Source organism: Filicampus tigris, chromosome 6 (genome assembly GCF_054856515.1).
Source record: "Filicampus tigris isolate MCC_2025a chromosome 6, RoL_Ftig_1.0, whole genome shotgun sequence".
NCBI lineage: Eukaryota > Metazoa > Chordata > Actinopteri > Syngnathiformes > Syngnathidae > Filicampus > Filicampus tigris.
This window is the reverse complement of record NC_141222.1, coordinates 22,881,289-22,900,091: the sequence shown is the minus strand read 5'-3', so window position 1 is coordinate 22,900,091 and position 18,803 is coordinate 22,881,289. Positions and strand designations below refer to the sequence as shown.

General features: G+C 41.1%; 1 protein-coding gene across 2 annotated transcripts in view; it reads right to left on the bottom strand.

Moving 5' to 3' along the window:
* The window catches only part of nfixa (nuclear factor I/Xa), a 177,179-nt gene that overhangs the window by 135,968 nt on the left and 22,408 nt on the right, over window positions 1-18,803 (bottom strand). The window contains exon 1 of one of the 2 annotated variants that reach the window (XM_086034393.1): window positions 6,875-7,419. The exons of the other annotated variant lie outside the window; for it this stretch is intronic. Coding sequence (XP_085890519.1) covers window positions 6,875-6,877 — 3 coding nt within the window. The 5' untranslated portion in view covers window positions 6,878-7,419. Of the gene's footprint in view, window positions 1-6,874; window positions 7,420-18,803 lie in introns of those variants that run through there. 2 annotated transcript variants of the gene reach the window in all.

Here is an 18,803-nt window from a genome sequence, read left to right as displayed (position 1 = left end):
GGTGGCCGAATAATGCAGTAAAGTGTCAATTTATAACATTTTCATTTCTAAAGTTAGCATTTTTTTTTTTTGTGGCTAAATGGCATTTTGTTGCATTCATGTGGCAATGGACATTCTCACGCCTCAATGTAACACTTTTATTGCTAAGCGTGACATTTTTGAGGCAAAATATAGTAGCACTCATGTGGCACGATGCAAAGTATAACATTTTCTGTCCTGTGATTGGCTGGCCATTTCCAAGGTGCACCCTGCATCCCACCCAAAGTCAGCTGGGATAGGCTCCATGCTCACCCACAAATACTTAAGCGGTTCAGAAAATGGATGCATGGATGGAATGATATCTAAAATGCCTAAATGTAACACATTAATTGATATATATTACATTTTTGTAGCCAAACCATGTTTTTAAGTGGCAAAATATATTTTTATGCAAAAAGTGTCACCTTTATAGATTTTTTTTTTTTTTTTCAAATTATACATTTGAGTGACTACATATAACAATTTAGTCACAAAATATTGCATTTATGTGGCAATAGATAACATTTTCATGGCAAAATGTGGACACAGTTATTGGGGGCAAACGGCAGTATTTTCAATGCCCCATGTCCACCATCAACTTTGTGTGTGAAATCTCTTAAAACTGAACCAAATCTACAGTTTGAAGTAAGAGTTATTTCTTTCTTCAAGTGTTTAGTGTCGATAGAGTTTAAAAAAGCTGATAAGACATCACAGATTCCATCAAAAGATTGGTTCAACAGCTGTAAACAAGAGCAGACACTTACTACTTAGCACAGTTAGCAGCTACGCCAAGTAGCCTCCGCCTACTCATTTTTGGCTTGTATCGGAAAGCCGGCTGTGCTGTCCAAGTCCCGGCGCCCACAGACCGCAATGATTATTTTGTCCTTCATTGTTTGTCCACTTTATGTGTGTGAGTAAGCACATTCTCAAAGCCGTTTGGCTCTAGTGTAGCTGGACACATTTGCCCCTATCCACGCAGAGTGTATTGACTTTATATGTAATTGCGTCACGAGAATAGCTCAATTCACGTTCGACGTGACCGCAGTGTATCTCGCATCCTCGTTTAGCAAATATTTAGTGCGCCTTGTCAACAACTGAGATATTTCCATGTTTGTTCGCCTGCCTGCTGGTTGCATCTGTGATTGGCCGATTGCGCCTGGCCGGAAGTTCACATAACTTACGTTTTCACGTAACTTACCCTGAGTGATGAAAGCCATTTTGAATTAGAGATGATACAATAAGATGAATGACACACAAATATACAGTACCTAGTTCTTTCTTGGACGTCAATAAAATGTTTTTTTTTTAACTTTTTACCAGTAAAAAAAAAAAAACAAACGGAATAAAAATACACGAATGCTATTACTTTGTGATTGGATGATCGAGCGCGCAGAGGCGGAACTTCCACCTCACAGCGCGAAGGCTTTCTGCTCACGTGACACTCACATATTCACTCAGGCAACATTATCACAAATGAATACTAACTCAGTGTGAGTTGTTTGCATTTTATTTTGAAGTCAAACTCTCTATTGCGGAGTGACTGCTGTGCCTTTTTCCAGAAATAAATGAAAGGTTTTTCTTTTAAAATGATCTGACATTACGAGTACGAGTGAAATCAGTTTTTTAGTATCGGTATCGGTGAGTACTCAAAAGTTGAGTACTGGTATTAGTATCGGTCTGAAAAAAAAGTGGTAGTGACCATCCCTACTTACTACTAAATCACACCTGTGTCAGCACTTTCACTTCAAGAACGTTAAAAGAGAACACTGGCAAACACAACAAACTACAATTTTTGCATTCTATGAAGTGGATGTGAGCACAGGTACCCAAGCTTATCCCCAAAGTAAAGCAGAATAACATTCATAGTAAACTGCAAAGGAAACAAGTTTGCACACATTGTGCCACACCTGAACATCAGCTCAAGTTGGCACCCTGCCTGTAAACTATCGTGATCTTGCTCGACAGGCTCGTCCATAACTGCTGCCTTGAGATAATGTCATGCCAAACACGGAACGTTCCAGGCTGCAACATTTTTGCTGCCACGCTGCTTGCACTCCACACCACCTCCGTACACCAGACAGACTCGACTTCCACTGGCCTTAATTCCCAATCTGGCCTTATCCAGGAACTTTACAAAGGAAAAACCACACATTTTTAAGGCAAAATGTAGCACGTTCACAGAAAATGTTGTATTGTTACGCCGAAATGTAACGTTGATGCGACAAAATATCACATTTTCATGACAAAGTGCCCTTCCGTGGTGAAATAAAATGTTTTTGTGGCAAAATATTGCATTTTTAATGGAAAATAGTAGCATTGTTATGCCTGAGTAGATCATTTTCACTTTCATCATTTTCTGGGAAAACTGTTCTGGCAAAATTACCACTGCAAAATAAAATGTTTTCATTGCAAAATGGGGCTTTTTTTGTAGAAAAATAAAGCTTTGTCATGGTAAATTATGCCATTATGGATTGTTTGTGAGGCCGATGCAAATTCCAATCGGTGGGAGGCAAAAAAAACAAATCTGATAACCGATTAATCGGTTGATTGATTTAAATAATATCCATCCATTATCTATACCGCTTTATCCTCACAAGGGTCGCGGTGGTGCTGGAGCCTATCCCAGCTATCTTCGGGCAGTAGGCGGGGTACACCCTGAACCGGTTGCCAGCCAATCGCAGGGCACACAGAGACAAAGAAACATACACACTCACAATCACAATTTTAAATAATAAATAATGAATAAAATAACTTGTTTTTTGGGGGGAGGTCCCTTAACGCTTGCAACAAAGATATGAATTATCGCCAGAACATTGGATTATTTAACAATATTTTTGTTCTGTAGTATTTCACTTTTCAACAGAGGAATTTTCCAAGTCAAAAAACATTAACATATGAATTTATATTTAGATTTCAAATAAATGAATGCCGTTTCGCGATTAATGAGAAAAACGCGTCATTGTCGCAGGAAAAGATGCTTATTGGATTGAATGGCGTTAGAGCTCCATCTAGTGAAAAAAACAATGCATGGACATCATTTTTCATGAGAAAGTAACAATGAATCGGCGTTTAATCGGCCGGCCCATTGTGATTATTTTGAAAAGGGCTAATATCGGTCGATAAAATCGGTCAACTGATGAATCGGTTTAACCCATGAGAAAAATGTTTTTAAAATTAATTAATCGGAAAATTGTCCATTACTGATCGCGATGAATTGCATTTTTCAAATACAATTTTTTAGGAACCTTGCAACCGATATCTACTTGAGTAAAATCTTGGAATTAATGTGGAAAAAAAAGAAAAGTATATTTCGATTCAAAGACTGTTCTAATAGCTTTCTTTGATTCTTGAATATGATTCTTTTCCTGTAAAACACAACAGTTAAACGATACGCCGGAGACGTATAACTAATATGGTATTTGAATTTGGCTGTGCAAAGCGTACAAATTATTTTGGATTTCTCCAATGAGTCGTCAAGCAACTTTTTAAAGTAAAACTACGTAAAAGTCCGTCTTTGCGACAGTGACTCTCTAAGTTTGGCTGCACAGTGAGCAGAGTTCAGCTGTTACAGGAAGTAAATAAAACTGAGTTAACTGAGTTAACTCAGTTAACTTTTTTTTTGTGCGTTATGAAATTTAAATTAACCTGTGCGGTTCGTGAGCGTGCATCTTACTGGACAAACATCACATTTGAAACAAAATTCTTCACTTTTGCTCTCATTTACCGTTAAAGTCTTGAGGTTAAAATATGTAAATCTGCTTCTAAAATCCATTCTTTTTTTTAAAGTGTTTTGTGTGTACAATATTGCTTTTGAAATGTGTTTGACATGGAACATTCCAGGCTGCCACATTTTGCTGCCATGCTGCTTTGCACTCCACACCACTCGTAGATAACTTTAAGCTTCGCTAGCCAACGTGTGTGACCGTGTCGAGGTATTTCACGTGAGCCAAACCGCACTCGCTCCTGGCCGGCAAATGCTTTTAACAATGAGGTTGGGACTGGTACAATCATCCCTTTGTGTCGTCAAGGGTGTTTTTTTTTTTTTTGTTTTTTTTGTGGTTATCCTTTTTGCAGAGTTCAGGGCAACGGGCGGGAAACATGGAGTTGCATTACAGCGCACGTCACATGACTGAACGAATCAGCACATCATATTAAATAGCTGGCTCGGTTACATCTTATCTGAAAAAAGAACACTCCTTTGAATCCTATGGAATAATGGAGGTGGTGTGCCTGCCCCACCCCTCTTCACAGGCTGGCAACGACTTGGCCTCCACTTGACTGAGAAGTTGCTTCTTGAAAACCACCGACTGTGAACTAATCGCACCACAATCAAAACATAACCAGGGGGAGCGATTTCACCGATGACACACCGATGTTTAATGACTCGTTTACCTTAAGCCTCAATGAAGGATAATTGGCGGGATGGCGTTACAAATCACAAGTTTGGAGATGCCTACAGCTGCTTGTTTTGATGTTCTTGGTATGCAACACCAGCTGGCCACAAAACATCTTGCATTTGACACTGAAATGAAACACGGCGGGAATCGGTTATCATTCACTCTCGCCTCTGGAGAGATTTTAAAGCGGGACCCCCAAATACTTGTGTGGCGACACGCTTGACTTTGAGCACAGAAGGGGTATAAACGTTCTGACGACCATAGAACAGGAAATGGAACTTAGCGTGACGTAGGAAAAGCCGTACATGCACCTGCCACCTGGCTGCTTAGAACGGCATGCCAAAAGTGATAAATAGTCAATAAGAGTAATAAAAGAAAAGAAAGTACAGCTGTCATTCAATTTTTGCTTTTAATTATAGCGGCTTTGCTCTGTTTGGACTTGTGTGATAGTTATTAAGGCTAAATTGCTTACCACTTCTTGTACAGTTAAGAAAATGTTTGTCTTGGCAACAGTTTTGCCACTTTTTGGCAGTTATTCCCTAAGAGGTAAATGTCGTTTCCAAACCTTTGTTGGCACCTGAGCTGCGAAATTCCGCCTATGTGACGGACCGGTCCGTCTATCCGGCTATGACGGACGCCCATTTTGTAGGCGATAAACGATAGGGAAACTTAAAAAAATGGTCAGACTAGCATAGTTGGAAGCCCAGCGCGTGATATTTTGTCGAAGCTGGTAGTCGGAAATGCGAACGGCAGCCCGTTTAAAATCATAGGCGGACCAGCCTACAGGCGATTCATATTTTTTCCGGCCGGATAAAAAGGACGATAGACGGACGGATAAACGGACCGCAAATTTTTGGGGTAAAATGTCCAGCTCTGGCTGGCACCAAGGCAACATTTGACAAATCTCACACCGCACCACTAAACTAAAATGTCACAAAAAGTCTGAATACTGATAATAAGAATGATATGCTCGCAATTTACTCACAAATTTCTGCAAACTGTGACGTCTTGGCCTGATTAACTGAACACTAAGATAAAAAAATGAATATGAATATGAATGGCATCATGAAGGTGGCCTATACGGCTTTATTTCACCATCTGACCATCTCATGGAAGAGCATTTAATGGGCCCGTCAGTCACCATACGTCGTTGGCACAGAGAAATCGCTGACAAATTACGTGCAAGTGAACAATTTCCCACGGCACCCGGGTTGGAATATGAAGGAATTGCAAGTTGAACTCAAATGAGGCCTCTTGGAAAATACAATCGCAAATATTTACTAAAGGACCCTTCATCTCAACAGCCATTTCTGTGTTTTGGTCTACAATAATCATCAAAATTAGGAACAGAAGTCATTCCCATCATTCAATGGACGTTAGTGACACATTATAATATGAATTTATATCAGCGGTATCTTAACGTCCAGTGAAATTTATGTATATAATTAAGGCAAAAATAAAACAAATTAGAGACCCTTTTCAATGCTTTTCAACGCATCTGATGAGCGCACACTGAAATTTTCAATCAAAAGCTAAAAGTAGTACCCTGCTATCCTTTCCTTTTTTCTTGAATCTTGATCTTCCCGCCCTTAACGAACATTTAGCAACGTGATAAAAACTTACAATAATAAACCTATTTCAAATTGCTGGAGGATTAAAAAGTAGTTTGAAAAAAAAAAAAAAAAAAGCTCATTCTGGAGGGGGTTGCCTAATTTCCATAGGTCGACATTGGTGCTTTCACATCCTCTTTGGGCTATTAAAACACTTGTTCGGGGGGGGGGTTACAAAGACTCTCTGTGTGCCTCACCTCCCCACCCCCTGCATGCTAGTCTGCAGAGTGTTATCAAGTGCACAAATTAAGTGCTCGGTGGCACGGATTTATTTCTTTTTTTTTTTCTTTTAAAAAAAGCACATCTTGATAATGATACTTTATAAGATCTCCATGCTGCATGTTTTTTATAGTTCTCGCCATGTAAACAAATCAGCCATATCACAAGATGATTATCACATTTCCAAGCATCGCTGCCTTTCGAACAGGGGTGAGAAACTTGCGGACCGTGGGCCACACACGGCTTATTAAAACATTTCACCCGGCCTGCCCTGCAATACTAAAAAAAATTAAAATACGCACTTCTAAAAAAAAAAAAAAAAAAAAAAAACCATTCAGTATGAGGGCATAATTAATAATAAACATGTGTCCATTGTTGGATCTTTTCCCCAAATTTTATGTGGATGATATATTAAAAGTGAAATAAAAATCATAGCTCCCTCACCGCTGCATCGAAAAACACATACTCAGGTGTGTGTGTGTGCAGGGCCCGAGCAAAAAAAAAAAAAACTCAAACGCAGCCAAACATCGTTTAGGTGAGCGTTCACGCAGACGCGCGCACACACACGCACACACACACGTGTGTCCACGCAGCCAACAAAGGCAAACTATTGAGTTACACAGCACGTACCATTATAGCGCAGGGAGTTCTGCCAACACTCTCAATGCCCCATTTTCCTTTAAAAGTTCAGCTTCCAAAAAAAAGTGTGAGAGGGAGGAAGACTTGCTCTCTTGGCTGTTGCCGGAAGCCTCCACACACACTCGCACACACACACACGCACTCACACAAAACAGACCTTCAGACACACGCTAAAAGTGAGTCCACTCTCCGAGAGGGCAGCAAAAAAGGCGACAGAGGGGGAGTAAAAAAAAAAAAAAAAAAGTCTTTTGCGATTTCTTTTCGAGGGTTTTCAACGCCGCTCGGCCATGCTGCGAGACGTCCGCGCCAAAAGTGTCGTCACGCGTCCTTCTGCGGCCAAACTTGTCCTGCAGATCGCTCCGCTTCTGCGCTCTCCTTGCACGCACAAAGTGGAAAAGACAAGTGGGACGGGATGCACAGTAAGTCGGTGTCCCTTTGTGCTCTGTTGTGGCTACTAAAAAAGAAGAAGAATAATAATAACAAAGTGTTGGCCGCTTCGCGCGTCGTGCGCCCGATCTGTTTTAGACTCGCGCCTCGCTCTCTCTCTCTCTCTCTCTCTTTCTTTCTCTCTCCCGCTCTCTCTCTCTCTGTGCGTGGATCCGAACGCGCAGTTGCACATCGACTGGGTGGGGGGGTTGTGTGTGCGTGTGTGTGTGGGGGGGGGGCACCCGACGTTCCCTCACCGCCTCCCCCTTCAAGATGAAAGAGCAGCTACCGAATGGCAACTCAATGCGTAAAAAAAAAAAAAAAACAGCGCGTAAAATTATAAAACAACAAGGACAAAGCGAGCATCCACAAAGTACCCCCCCCCCCTCTCCCCCAACACACAGACACACACACACCTTGAATGCACTAGACTAGCGCGCAACGTGGTTATTGACTGTGCGGCGAAGGTAAAGAGGAGGGGTGAATTATTAATAAACGCCGTGCGGAGTTTGCGGAGCGGCCACGGCGAGCAGCTGCGGCTTTAGGAGCATTAGGAGCACCGGCGGGGATTAGGCTTCCTCCCGCCCGGCGTGTGAGCCTCTGTCTACGTGTGCGTGTGAGCGTGCGTGCGTGCGTGCGTGCGTGCGTGCGTGCGTGCGCGCGTCGCGCTGCTCCGATGTGGCGCAATCAGCGGGCAAAGAGCGCAAAGAAAAAAGTTGTGCCGTCCCCGGCTGAAGTGCAGAAAATGTTGGCTAGTTTACATTGACACCATTTCAGTTCAGTTATCATGTGTCACAATGTGTACGCAGAGTCGACATGTGCATGAGCTCTTAGTTAGCTTTGGATCACGGTGAGGAACCTTTTCTTTGTAACATTTTGGGAACATGCAAGCATATCTCCAAGTATTGTCATATTTTAAATTATTTTGGGAACAGGCAAGCATATCACCAAGTAACGTAATATTTTAAATCATCTGCATAACGGTTTTAAGAATATATATATATATATATATATATATATATATATATATATATATATATATATATATATATATATATATATACATAAGGATTGCACAATCCTTATAAATGCATGAATTTGATTGAGACTGCAGACTTGATTTTGACCAAATCTAAAAAAGTGTTCTCCAGAGTAGTCAGCATGCAAAGCCACCTCTCTCACCAAGCTTCAGGGCCAAGAGAGTCCTCCCCCACCCTCTAAAAAAAATTGAAAAAGAATTAACTGACCTGATTATATTATTTAACAAACAAATAATAAATACTAATTCAATAATAATCCCATAATTTGATTTTTTTTTTCAAAATTTGAAATAATGTGAGTGAATGCGTGTGTGTGTGTACGTGTGTGTGTGTGTGTGTGTGTGTGTGTGTGTGTCGTTATCCGCTTTATTTGAAGCAGCATTCCTGCAATATGACGGCTCATCAATAATTTACCGATGACCTCCTATCACATTTGGTCACGTCAATTATTCATCATCAAATCGAATTTGTGTTTTGTTTTTTTTGTTTTTTTTTGGGGGGGGGGGGGGTTATGGATTTATTTGGATTATTTAAATTGGGGTACGAGGCCCCGAATACAGACACACGTACACAACCGTTTTAGAGTGTGTTTATAAAATGTGATTTGTCGCACTTCAGATTGCATGTATAAATACATTCTAACATCTAGTTTGTAGAGACTATCAATCATAAAAAATTAAAAAAAAACATTCAAAAGACTATAACAGCAAAATCAATTATGTTTTGTTTTATTTACGTTGTGTTTCTGAGTGCACGAATTCTTATTTTCCCAAATCGATTTGTGCAGTTTTTTTTTTTTTAAATATATTAACATTTTAAAGATTCATATTGCTGATGAATGGAACTAATATACATTTTACATCTTCAACAAATTCGTTTGAATAAAAATTGTACATTTACTTATTGGTCTTTGATGTCAATTAATTTGAATGCTTTTCTCCCAATATAAATATCAGGAAGACCAACAAAAACATGCACGAAATGCATTGAAATCTCTGCATTATTATTATTATTATTATTATTACACTTTTTGGTGTTGTTGCAGACGCTGAGTGCATGATTGGGAGCTGCAAAGGACATTGGCCTGTTTGGAGAATTTCCAGTTTATTGGGCTGTGGTGGGCCGGAAGTGGCGTGGGGGTCGGGGTGGGGGTTACAAAAGTGCGTCTCTCAACGTTAATTAAAAAGAAATATATTTGTCACATTAATCACATGACCGATTTGATTTAGAAAACAAAAGCTTCGAATGATCTTTTCTCGTCCTGCGAGGGTCTGTGTACTGAAGGCCCAACAAGCTCAAAGAATTTTCTTTTTTTCATTCATCTAAAATTTAACCTGTTATTGTGATGATGATGACGATTATTAATATTTTACACATTGCAGTTAATTGTGTTATAGTGCTTAGTACACAAGAGAATTCAACAGGATCAGTATTCACTATGGCTGATCGATACGTCAATAAGTCAAATAAAATAAAATCCATAAAATGGAAATCTATTTGCTGCAACAACCAAAATCGTTACAGGATATTTCATTCAATTGAAATTAAAAGAAGGGAGAGAAAAAAATGACCCTTCCATCAAAAAAAAAAAAAAAAAAAGAATCCTTGATTAAAACTAAGACTTAAATCAATAATGCAAAATTGAGGACACGCGCACACACAAACACACACTTGCAATTAATGTGGTTTAAATAATAATGTATGGTGCTTAGCCATATGTTGATTGTGCTTGACCTCATTTCTTTTCATTGATTTCATACTTGCTGTCGCTATGGGCTTTGTGCTGCGACAATGCTTTAATGACAAACAAAGACAAAAAGAGAGCAATAGAAAAGATCCGCCTCTTTTGCCTTTCAAAGTTTTGGAAATGAACACTACTGGAGTAGCTGACGTGCGAGCGTGCAGAGGCCCAGCTTATAAAAGGGCAAGGCCACATAACCTTGCGGCACTCCATCACTGCACAGGCACCCGACAGCTTCCATAGCTGCAGCATGTGTTCACACAAACACACACACACACACACACGTGCACTTGTTGAAGGTAGGATGTGTTCGGGTAATGAGTCAAGAAAACTACGTAGCCAAGCGAGGAATTGAACGTGCTTCAAATATGGTGACCAAAAGCCTTAGTTTAAAACTTTTTTTTAAGCATGTGCATTTCAGTTGAAGTACATTACAGTTGTGTTTACCTTTAAAATACAGCACATTTGCATTTCATCTTTAGACACTTGTTTGTTTTTAAAAAATTAAATATTTTATTAACTTTTATGTGCAATATATTTGAATAAAGCAAGTACGTTTTTTATTTTCGAAATTGAAGTGTAATGTTAATATGCACCATGCTTCATGTTACAGTAGTGTACAATGATGCATACTGTACTTCTTGAGAACACACTTGGACCTACTACATTACTGTATTTTCATGTTATCATTACAGTGGTTTTTGAGGAGCTATATGTTTTTTTTTGGGGGGGGGGTTGTAGTGTAAAAAGTTTCATAACAATTGTAATAGACCATGAACCATTCTACTGTTCCTTTACCATATTGGCAATGTTGTACTGCCATCAGAGGTCAATCGCCCCACAAAAAAATATGAGCAATGGGCCATTTATATCGGATATTAGGATATTGGATAATCACTAATTCACTCTTTTTTTAAATCAAATATATTCAAATTTGTAGATATGGTATCATATCAAACAGCATAACAAATTGTACAAAAACACAAAAGCAGAAATCCCCCAGAAAAAAAAATATATATATTTCATATTGCACTTGACGAAGATAATAGGATTTTAGGTGAAGGGTGTTTTATATTTTTCCAACTCCTTCCTTGGGAGTATGGGATATTTAAAATATAGATTTTTCATTCATTTCATTTTGTCTGCATGTCCAAAAAAAAAAAACATCCAGTTAGGCCTGCAAGCTAAGTAAAAGCTCACATAGATGAAATAAGAAGAGAGATGGAAAAGATCACACACAATTAACTTTTTTTTAAATCACTATATGGATAACATGCATGGAGTGGCCAAAAAGTCAAGTAGATTAAATCAATGAATGCAATCATAATGCTAAATTTATTGTAAATAACTGTTGGGGGGGGGGAGAATGTGTCGGCCTGGACAACATACTCATTTTGCCGCACATGTTGCTCCACTAGTCAACATAGTCCAATTCAAAACAGATTATTCATTTTTTTTTTAAAGTATTTGAAATACAACCATAGAAGTTGCAAAATGGCTCAAAAAATACAAAGTTTTATACACACACTCACGCACACAATTCTAACTGTAAAGACGGTAAGCACAGACGGTAAATTAATGAAAATTGAACCAAAAATGCACACTAAACAATATATTTACCTATTGTACCTACAAAAAAAAGAAAGAGTGTAGAGTAAAACATCACTACAGGATAACAATGTTGTAAACTGGGCAAACAAAAGTGCATTCCATTCGATATCCAGTCTGCCTTTAAAAAGATAATAATGTTCCGTTTTGACTGACAATGTCAGAGTGGTATTTTGCTTTTATGATTGCAGTGTTGTTGAGCTGTTTGTAATATTTAGGGGTACATGATTTCAATACATGAGCTCAGCATGATAGAGTTCAACACCACCACAAACTATAACCAACCACTCAGACAAAAGTGATCTTAGTTGAGGAAGAATTTTTAAAACTGGATTTTACACCACCAGGCAGGTGAACCTAATATTGAGCCTGTTTAGTTTCATTCAAATTAGGCGGGAAAGCAAAGGAAGTTGGGAAATTTTTTTTTTTTTAAAAAACGCCGTGTCTATTCCTTCTCAAACTTAACTCCCAGTTTAAGCAAGAAAAAAAAAAAAAAGCCCTGAGATGTTTGTGCCTCCATTTGAGGAGTGCGGCAAAGGGAACGAGAGGAGGAAACAAACAAGACCTTTTTTGTTTTAGCAGACGGGCGAGGCGGGCAGTTGGTCACAGTGCACAAGTGTTGTCTAGCATCACAAATGTACAAATGTTGGCCTGGGTGGCCCTCCGCACGCTCACCCGGAGCCATGCTAATGGAGCAGCCACAAAGACGCAGGGAATCGTCGCAGGAAGGAAGTGAAGTGAGGAAACGATGGAGAATATAAGCAACTACGGACGGAAGGCAAATTATGAGAGAAAAAGAGAAGGCGAGACAGAGAGTGAAGGGGGCGGGGGGGGGGGCGCTAAGCGGCCTTTGGAAGGGTGAGGAATGCTCGACCCTGGCACAGGGGAATGAGATGGAGGGTGCCCTCCTTTTTTTTTTTTTTTTTTTTCCACCCATATTGCTGCCAGCCCATCACATTCCCACTCCACACTCTTGGAGAGGTTAACACTCGGAAGCCGGCGGCGGTTTTCCTTCAGGAGGTTGTTCACACACATACACGCTTACACACGCACACACAAACTGGGAAATACCCCAATCAGGATGTTTCTAAAATAAGCTTGGAATAACTGTTTGGAGGCGGCACGGTGGTCGACTGGTTAGCACGTCCGCCTCACAGTTCAGAGGTCGTGGGTTCGATCCCGGCTCCGGCCTCCCTGTGTGGAGTTTGCATGTTCTCCCCGTGCCTGCGTGGGTTTTCTCCGGGTACTCCGGTTTCCTCCCACATTCCAAAAACATGCATGGTAAGTTGATTGGACTATCTAAATTGCCCCTAGGTGTGATTGTGAGTGCGGATGTTTGTCTCTGCGTGCCCTGCGATTGGCTGGCAACCAATTCAGGGTGTCCCCTGCCTCCTGCCCAAAGACAGCTGGGATAGGCTCCAGCACGCCCCGCGACCCTTGTGAGGATAAGCGGTACAGATAATGGATGGATGGATAACTGTTTGGATTCCTATTTCTTGGACCGCTGGATAGTCGGGCAAAACATTTTGCAATATTTTCATACTGAGTACATTTTCATGCAGTATGCCGTCATTTCCCGAGAATAACACGCACGCCGGTATTATGCAGCGCTGCGTGCTAACGATTTGTTTGTTCATCGTAGACGTTTTAGGACGCCACCAACATCAAGACACTTTACGGCATTACCCGTGTTGTTACCTTCATAAAGACTATTAATATGTACAACTTATACTTTGGGTTTATGCTGTGTTGATACTTGCACAGTAAAATGTGAATTGAAAACATTGTAGTTTGTGCGAATATTCATCAGTCATACGGTGAAAATGTAAAAATTTGCTTTGCAAGGCAATTTACCGTGCGCACCCCTAAATTTTCTTCCAGCACTCCTAAAATTTTAAGTTAGGGGCTACTGTACTCCTAGTAAAAAAATGTTAGCCTGGAGCCTTGACACCTATGAACAATGTAGAGTGTTTAATTAATAAAGCTAACATGTACGTCTTTGGAATGTGGGACCAGGCTGGTGTACCTGTAACCAAGAGTCCAAGAGGCCACTGTGCTTCCTGTAGAAATTCATACATTCCAAAAAAAAAAAACATTGAAAAAGTTAAGCGCTATACTCCTGAACAAAAATTACAACACATTTATACCGCCAAAACACGCTGCACAAACACAGCCAACATGCTGCACTGAAAACTGCAAGAAAAACGAACTGGTCTCGTTCTTGTCCGGGACGTGCGGTCAGGGTAGGCACGTGAGGCGATGCCGCCCCCTGCTGTCTCTTACCCTGAGTAAAAAAAAAAAAAAAAAAAAATCTTATGATGACATTAAATTGTTTTATTATTATTTTAATTTGAATTATTTTCCATTTTACTTCTATGGCCCGTGCTTTGTATTGATTTTCTTTTCAACCAAATAAATAGCGATGATTTCATCCTTAAAATAGCTGAATGTGCGCATTTCATGTTCCAATACATGGACAGGAAATGAAGCATTTCACGTTCCGTGCCTCCTTTGACCAAACACACATTAATTGCTGACTCAGGCAGTTGGCGCAAGCACTCAACACAACAGACGTTGCTGTTTGTCTTTCTATCGCCAATGTGTTTTATCACACATGCACTCACATGCTGACGTTCAACAGTTTGTTTCATATATTTAATGACTGTGCAGGCATACTTCGTCATTCTTATAGGGGGGAAGTCAACCCAAAACAGTCTTTGCAATAATATGTTCTAATATGAGTTAAGCAACAAAATCCACCCGTTTTTAGTCATCTCATGGGGCGGCCATTTTGTCACTTCTGTCGATTGAAAATGACATCACGGTTGCTCGGGGCTCAGGTGATGACCGATCATGGCTCAGCTTTAGAAAACAGCTATGCCGTGATTGGTCTTTACCTGAGCCCAGAGCAACTGTGATGTCATTTTCAGTCGACAGCAACTGGCAAAATGGCCGCCCCCCCTGAGATGGACTGAGATGGATGGATGAAAATAAAGCCCTTGCTCTGCACCTTCATCCAGATCCTCATCAAAATGTAATCGGCTCTTCCTTGACTCGCACGCCATCCCTTCACACATTTTGTGGAAATGTCTTTTGTATTTTGCTGTATGACAAAATGACTGCTGTGAAAAAGCAAATTAAAGCAACAATAGCTTTTGGCCTAGTACTGTACATGTTTGTTCACATATTTATGCAACAGGCCTAAAACGATCTAACATTACAGAAGAGTATGACACACAGACCCATGAAGAATTTTAGTATGTCCTACATACTTTTGCTAAGAATATCGCCCAGTAATCATGCTTAATTAAATGATATAACACCAGGAAGCACCTTTCTCGATGGTTAAGCCGACACTTTCATCTTAATGGAGCATTTTAATGTTGTCTTAATGCTCTTATGAAAGGATGCCTCGTAGAACCCGTTCAGCTTCTTTCGGTGTCGCGTGTTATCAAGCTCAACATTTGGTGGTGACGTAAAGGTCATGAAGTTTCTAAGGCTCACATTTACACACACACACACGCATGCACACGCACACACACACACACACCCTTTGCTGTATTTTAGTTCTTGTTGGAGATGCACAAGCAAATGAATCAATCACACTGTCAATATTGAAGCCATTCAGGGTTAGCTATTTTTTTTCACAGTCGCTCAGAGCTCAAGTAACGACCAATCACGGCTCACCTTTTTTTCTGAGTTTGGTCATGTGACATTCGCAAGCTGAGCCGTGATTGTTACCTTAGCCCTGAGCAACTGTGATGTGATTTTCAGTCGACAGCAAGTGACAAAATGGCCGCCCCCGGAGATGCAAAAAAATGGTATGTATTTTGCTGCTCACTTCATATTACTCAAACAACATATTAATCAGAATGCCGTGTTTAGACTCGAGGGGGCCGCATAGAACATATTATTGTACAGAGCTGGGCATTCCGTCCCAGGGACGGAACGTCCATCCTGGACGGACGCCCATTTTGTGGACGGTCGGATAGAGGACGAGAACTCTTTTAAAAACGACGGACCAAGCAAGGATATATCGTCGCTGTCATGTGAAAAACACTTTTCCATTTTTTTCAATTTTCTTATTTTTACGTGAATGGTGTTTCTGTGTTACAGACATTGCATGTGAAACGTGAAAGTTCAAATTTTTTCCAAAATTGGACATAAGAGTTTTTCACAGGACAGCGACAATATATTGATTTCGCCTTTAAATATAAAATAAAAGAATGATAATCACAGAAGTTACAAAAGGAGTGGTCGAATCACGTACTTGCAATTCCACACAAGAAAAATAATGAGCATTATGACAAAAAAAAAAAAAAAAAAGACCAATACTGATTTCTTTTTCTGTGAGAAAATAAAAGCAAAAACGGGTGAAATTTCAGGTTTCATCTGCCTCATGGTGACGTATGCAGGCTCCATTTTGAGCACCTACATCTGCTGCCAAATACTGTACGGTTGCATGCCCAGTGGAGTGAAACATCTATCTATCAAGGACACACTGTCCCACTCGTGTGTGTTCAAACTGTGTTTGTGCGTCTTTGTGTCCTAAACGCCGCGTGCGTGGGCCGCCTAAACGGGCCTAAACGCTGGCTGCGGACTTAAAGTGTGGAGGCAGCATCAGCACCACTTTGGGCTGGGCGGGTCAGTGTCAAAGTTGGGAGGAGTTATTTGAATGGTTGTGGAGGAGAGCGGGTGAATGTGTATGTGGGTGTGCGTATGTGTGTGTGTGTGTGTGTGCTGCCCCAGGAGAAAAGCGGAGTCCTAATCTGTTTTCCTGGCTCTGGTTTAAAGGGAGAGCAAGACACACTAGAGGCTCTCTCTGATCTACTGCCCCATCCATCGCTCACTTTGTCTCTCTCCTCCATCGCTCCTTTCCTCTGTCTGTCTGTCTGTCTGTCGTTTGCCTCTCTGCTTCTCCCGGGCCCCCCGTCCCTATGCTCTCTCATCTGTTGTGTTGGCCCGTTCTGGTCTTTGTGTGGCGAAAGCACGCCACCGCACCGCCCCCCCCCCCCAAAAAAAAAATCTCGCTTCATATCCAGATAGTGCCTAAGAGCTCTGATTCCACTTAATCACTCCGTTTTTTATTAGTTTTTCCTCGCAGGGTATTTTGTGTTCCGAGTTGCGTTTATCTATTATGCTGTTTCAGATTTATTGCTTTAGGAGGCAGACTGTGCGGCGCGCTACTCGCCAATAGGCGACACGACGCTGTGATCTCCCCGCGTCTGCCCCTCTTTATGCCTGTCTGCTTTCATCCTTTCAAAATTAAACGAGCAAACACAACTCGCTCCTCTCGCCACTTTATCCCCCCCTCCCCGCCCCCAAAGTTTATTTTCTTTTATTGAGATCTGACTTGAGATCTTCATCCTCGTTTATTTTGCATGGAGTATGACAGCAGACAGGAGGAAGAGAGCGCCATCGTTTTTCTCTGGCACCGTGCTCGACACTTGCATCCATCTGTCCTTGAGTTTTGCACACCTCCTAGTTGTACTTTTTCCAATATATCAACATTCAATTTAAAGACAAATTAAATCACTCCATTAATCCCTTATGAGACATAATTTAAGAATGACGTCTAAGTACTTAGTCAGTTTACACCTGTGATTAGTTGGAAAGAACTGTCTTTCGTATTAAAGTGGGAGTCATCTCAAAAATTGTCTTATAAAAAATATGTTCTTTGCAGGCACACTAGCTGAAGCATGGCGTACTGATTAATATTGTGTTTGTGGAATATGAGTTAAACACTAAAATCCACCCGTTTTTGTACATTTCAGGGGGCGGCCATTTTGTCACTTCTGTCGACTGATCATGGCTCACCTGTTTTGTGAAGCTGAGCCATGATTGGTCATTGAGCCCTGAGCAACTGTGATGTCATTTTCGGTCGATAGAAGTGACAAAATGGCCGCCCCTGAGATGGCTAAACCGGGCGGATTTTGCTGCCTAACTCATACTCCACAAACACAATATTAATCAGAAGGCCATATTTAGACCAGTGGGCCTGCATAGAACATATTATTGCAAAGATTTTGCGAGAGGTTGACTTTCACTTTAAACCGTACAGACATTTGACGGACGCACTCAGTCCAGGTACTGGGGACTTCCATGGAAGACTACACAAACAAACAAAAAAAAATGCCCAAAGTTTGGGGTCGCTTTAGGGGTGTCCAACTCCGGTCCTCGAGGGCCTCTCTCCAGCATGTTTTAGATCATCTGCGGCCTGCCACACACCATGAGCTGCCATGTTTTGATTGTCAGAAGGGAGACTTAAGTATACGGCATGTCACGATTAGCAAGTCTAATTTTAGTGATATCTGTTACATGGTTACAATTTTGCAAGGTCAGTATGTCAGTTTATTAAGTCTTGATAAAGAAGAAAAAAATATGATCAAAAAAAATGCATGAAGGCTTCTAAAGGATTCCCTTGCTGTAGCTGACTATGGAACTGCAGTGCATTGCACCGTGTGTAATATTTTGACTTTCACGAAGCTAAACAGCAAAACCACCGCTGGTTGGTGTATGTTAAGTGGCTGGTAATTTTTTGAGCATCCAACTGTGGCCAACTGTTTATAATACATTATCATTCATTATTTGGGAGGTGTTGGCAATGCTTGAGGCCAGTTTGAGTCCTCACCTCAGCATTTCAAACGGTTCTTTTCAGCGTTATTAGGAAACACAGCTCGCGTACGCCAAACACTGCTCCCAAAATGGCGGCGCACCATGCCCGGCCTCCATTTTGTTCCATCGCTGGAATGGAGTTTGGATCCGGCATCTGACTTTTTGGACCGGCGTCTGCATTTGAAAATACCCCACTCTGCGTGCCCCCACTGTTACCATGCTTCCCTCGCCGTCTTATTGGTCGCCCAGTGTGTCGGTTTCCAATCGGAGGGCGGCCCATCACTTTAGGATCCCTCCCTCTTCGTTTTGCTTCCAGGGGGGGGGGGGGCATCCTGTGACCGGGAAATGGGGAGCAGGAGGAGGAGGGGCGGGGGTAGGATGGGGGTATATTGCATGGGTGCTGGCTATATCCCCTCCACCAAATCCAGCACCAAACCACAGACAAACAATAAGACAAACATTGAGATTAACGCTTTGCTCAACAACCTCC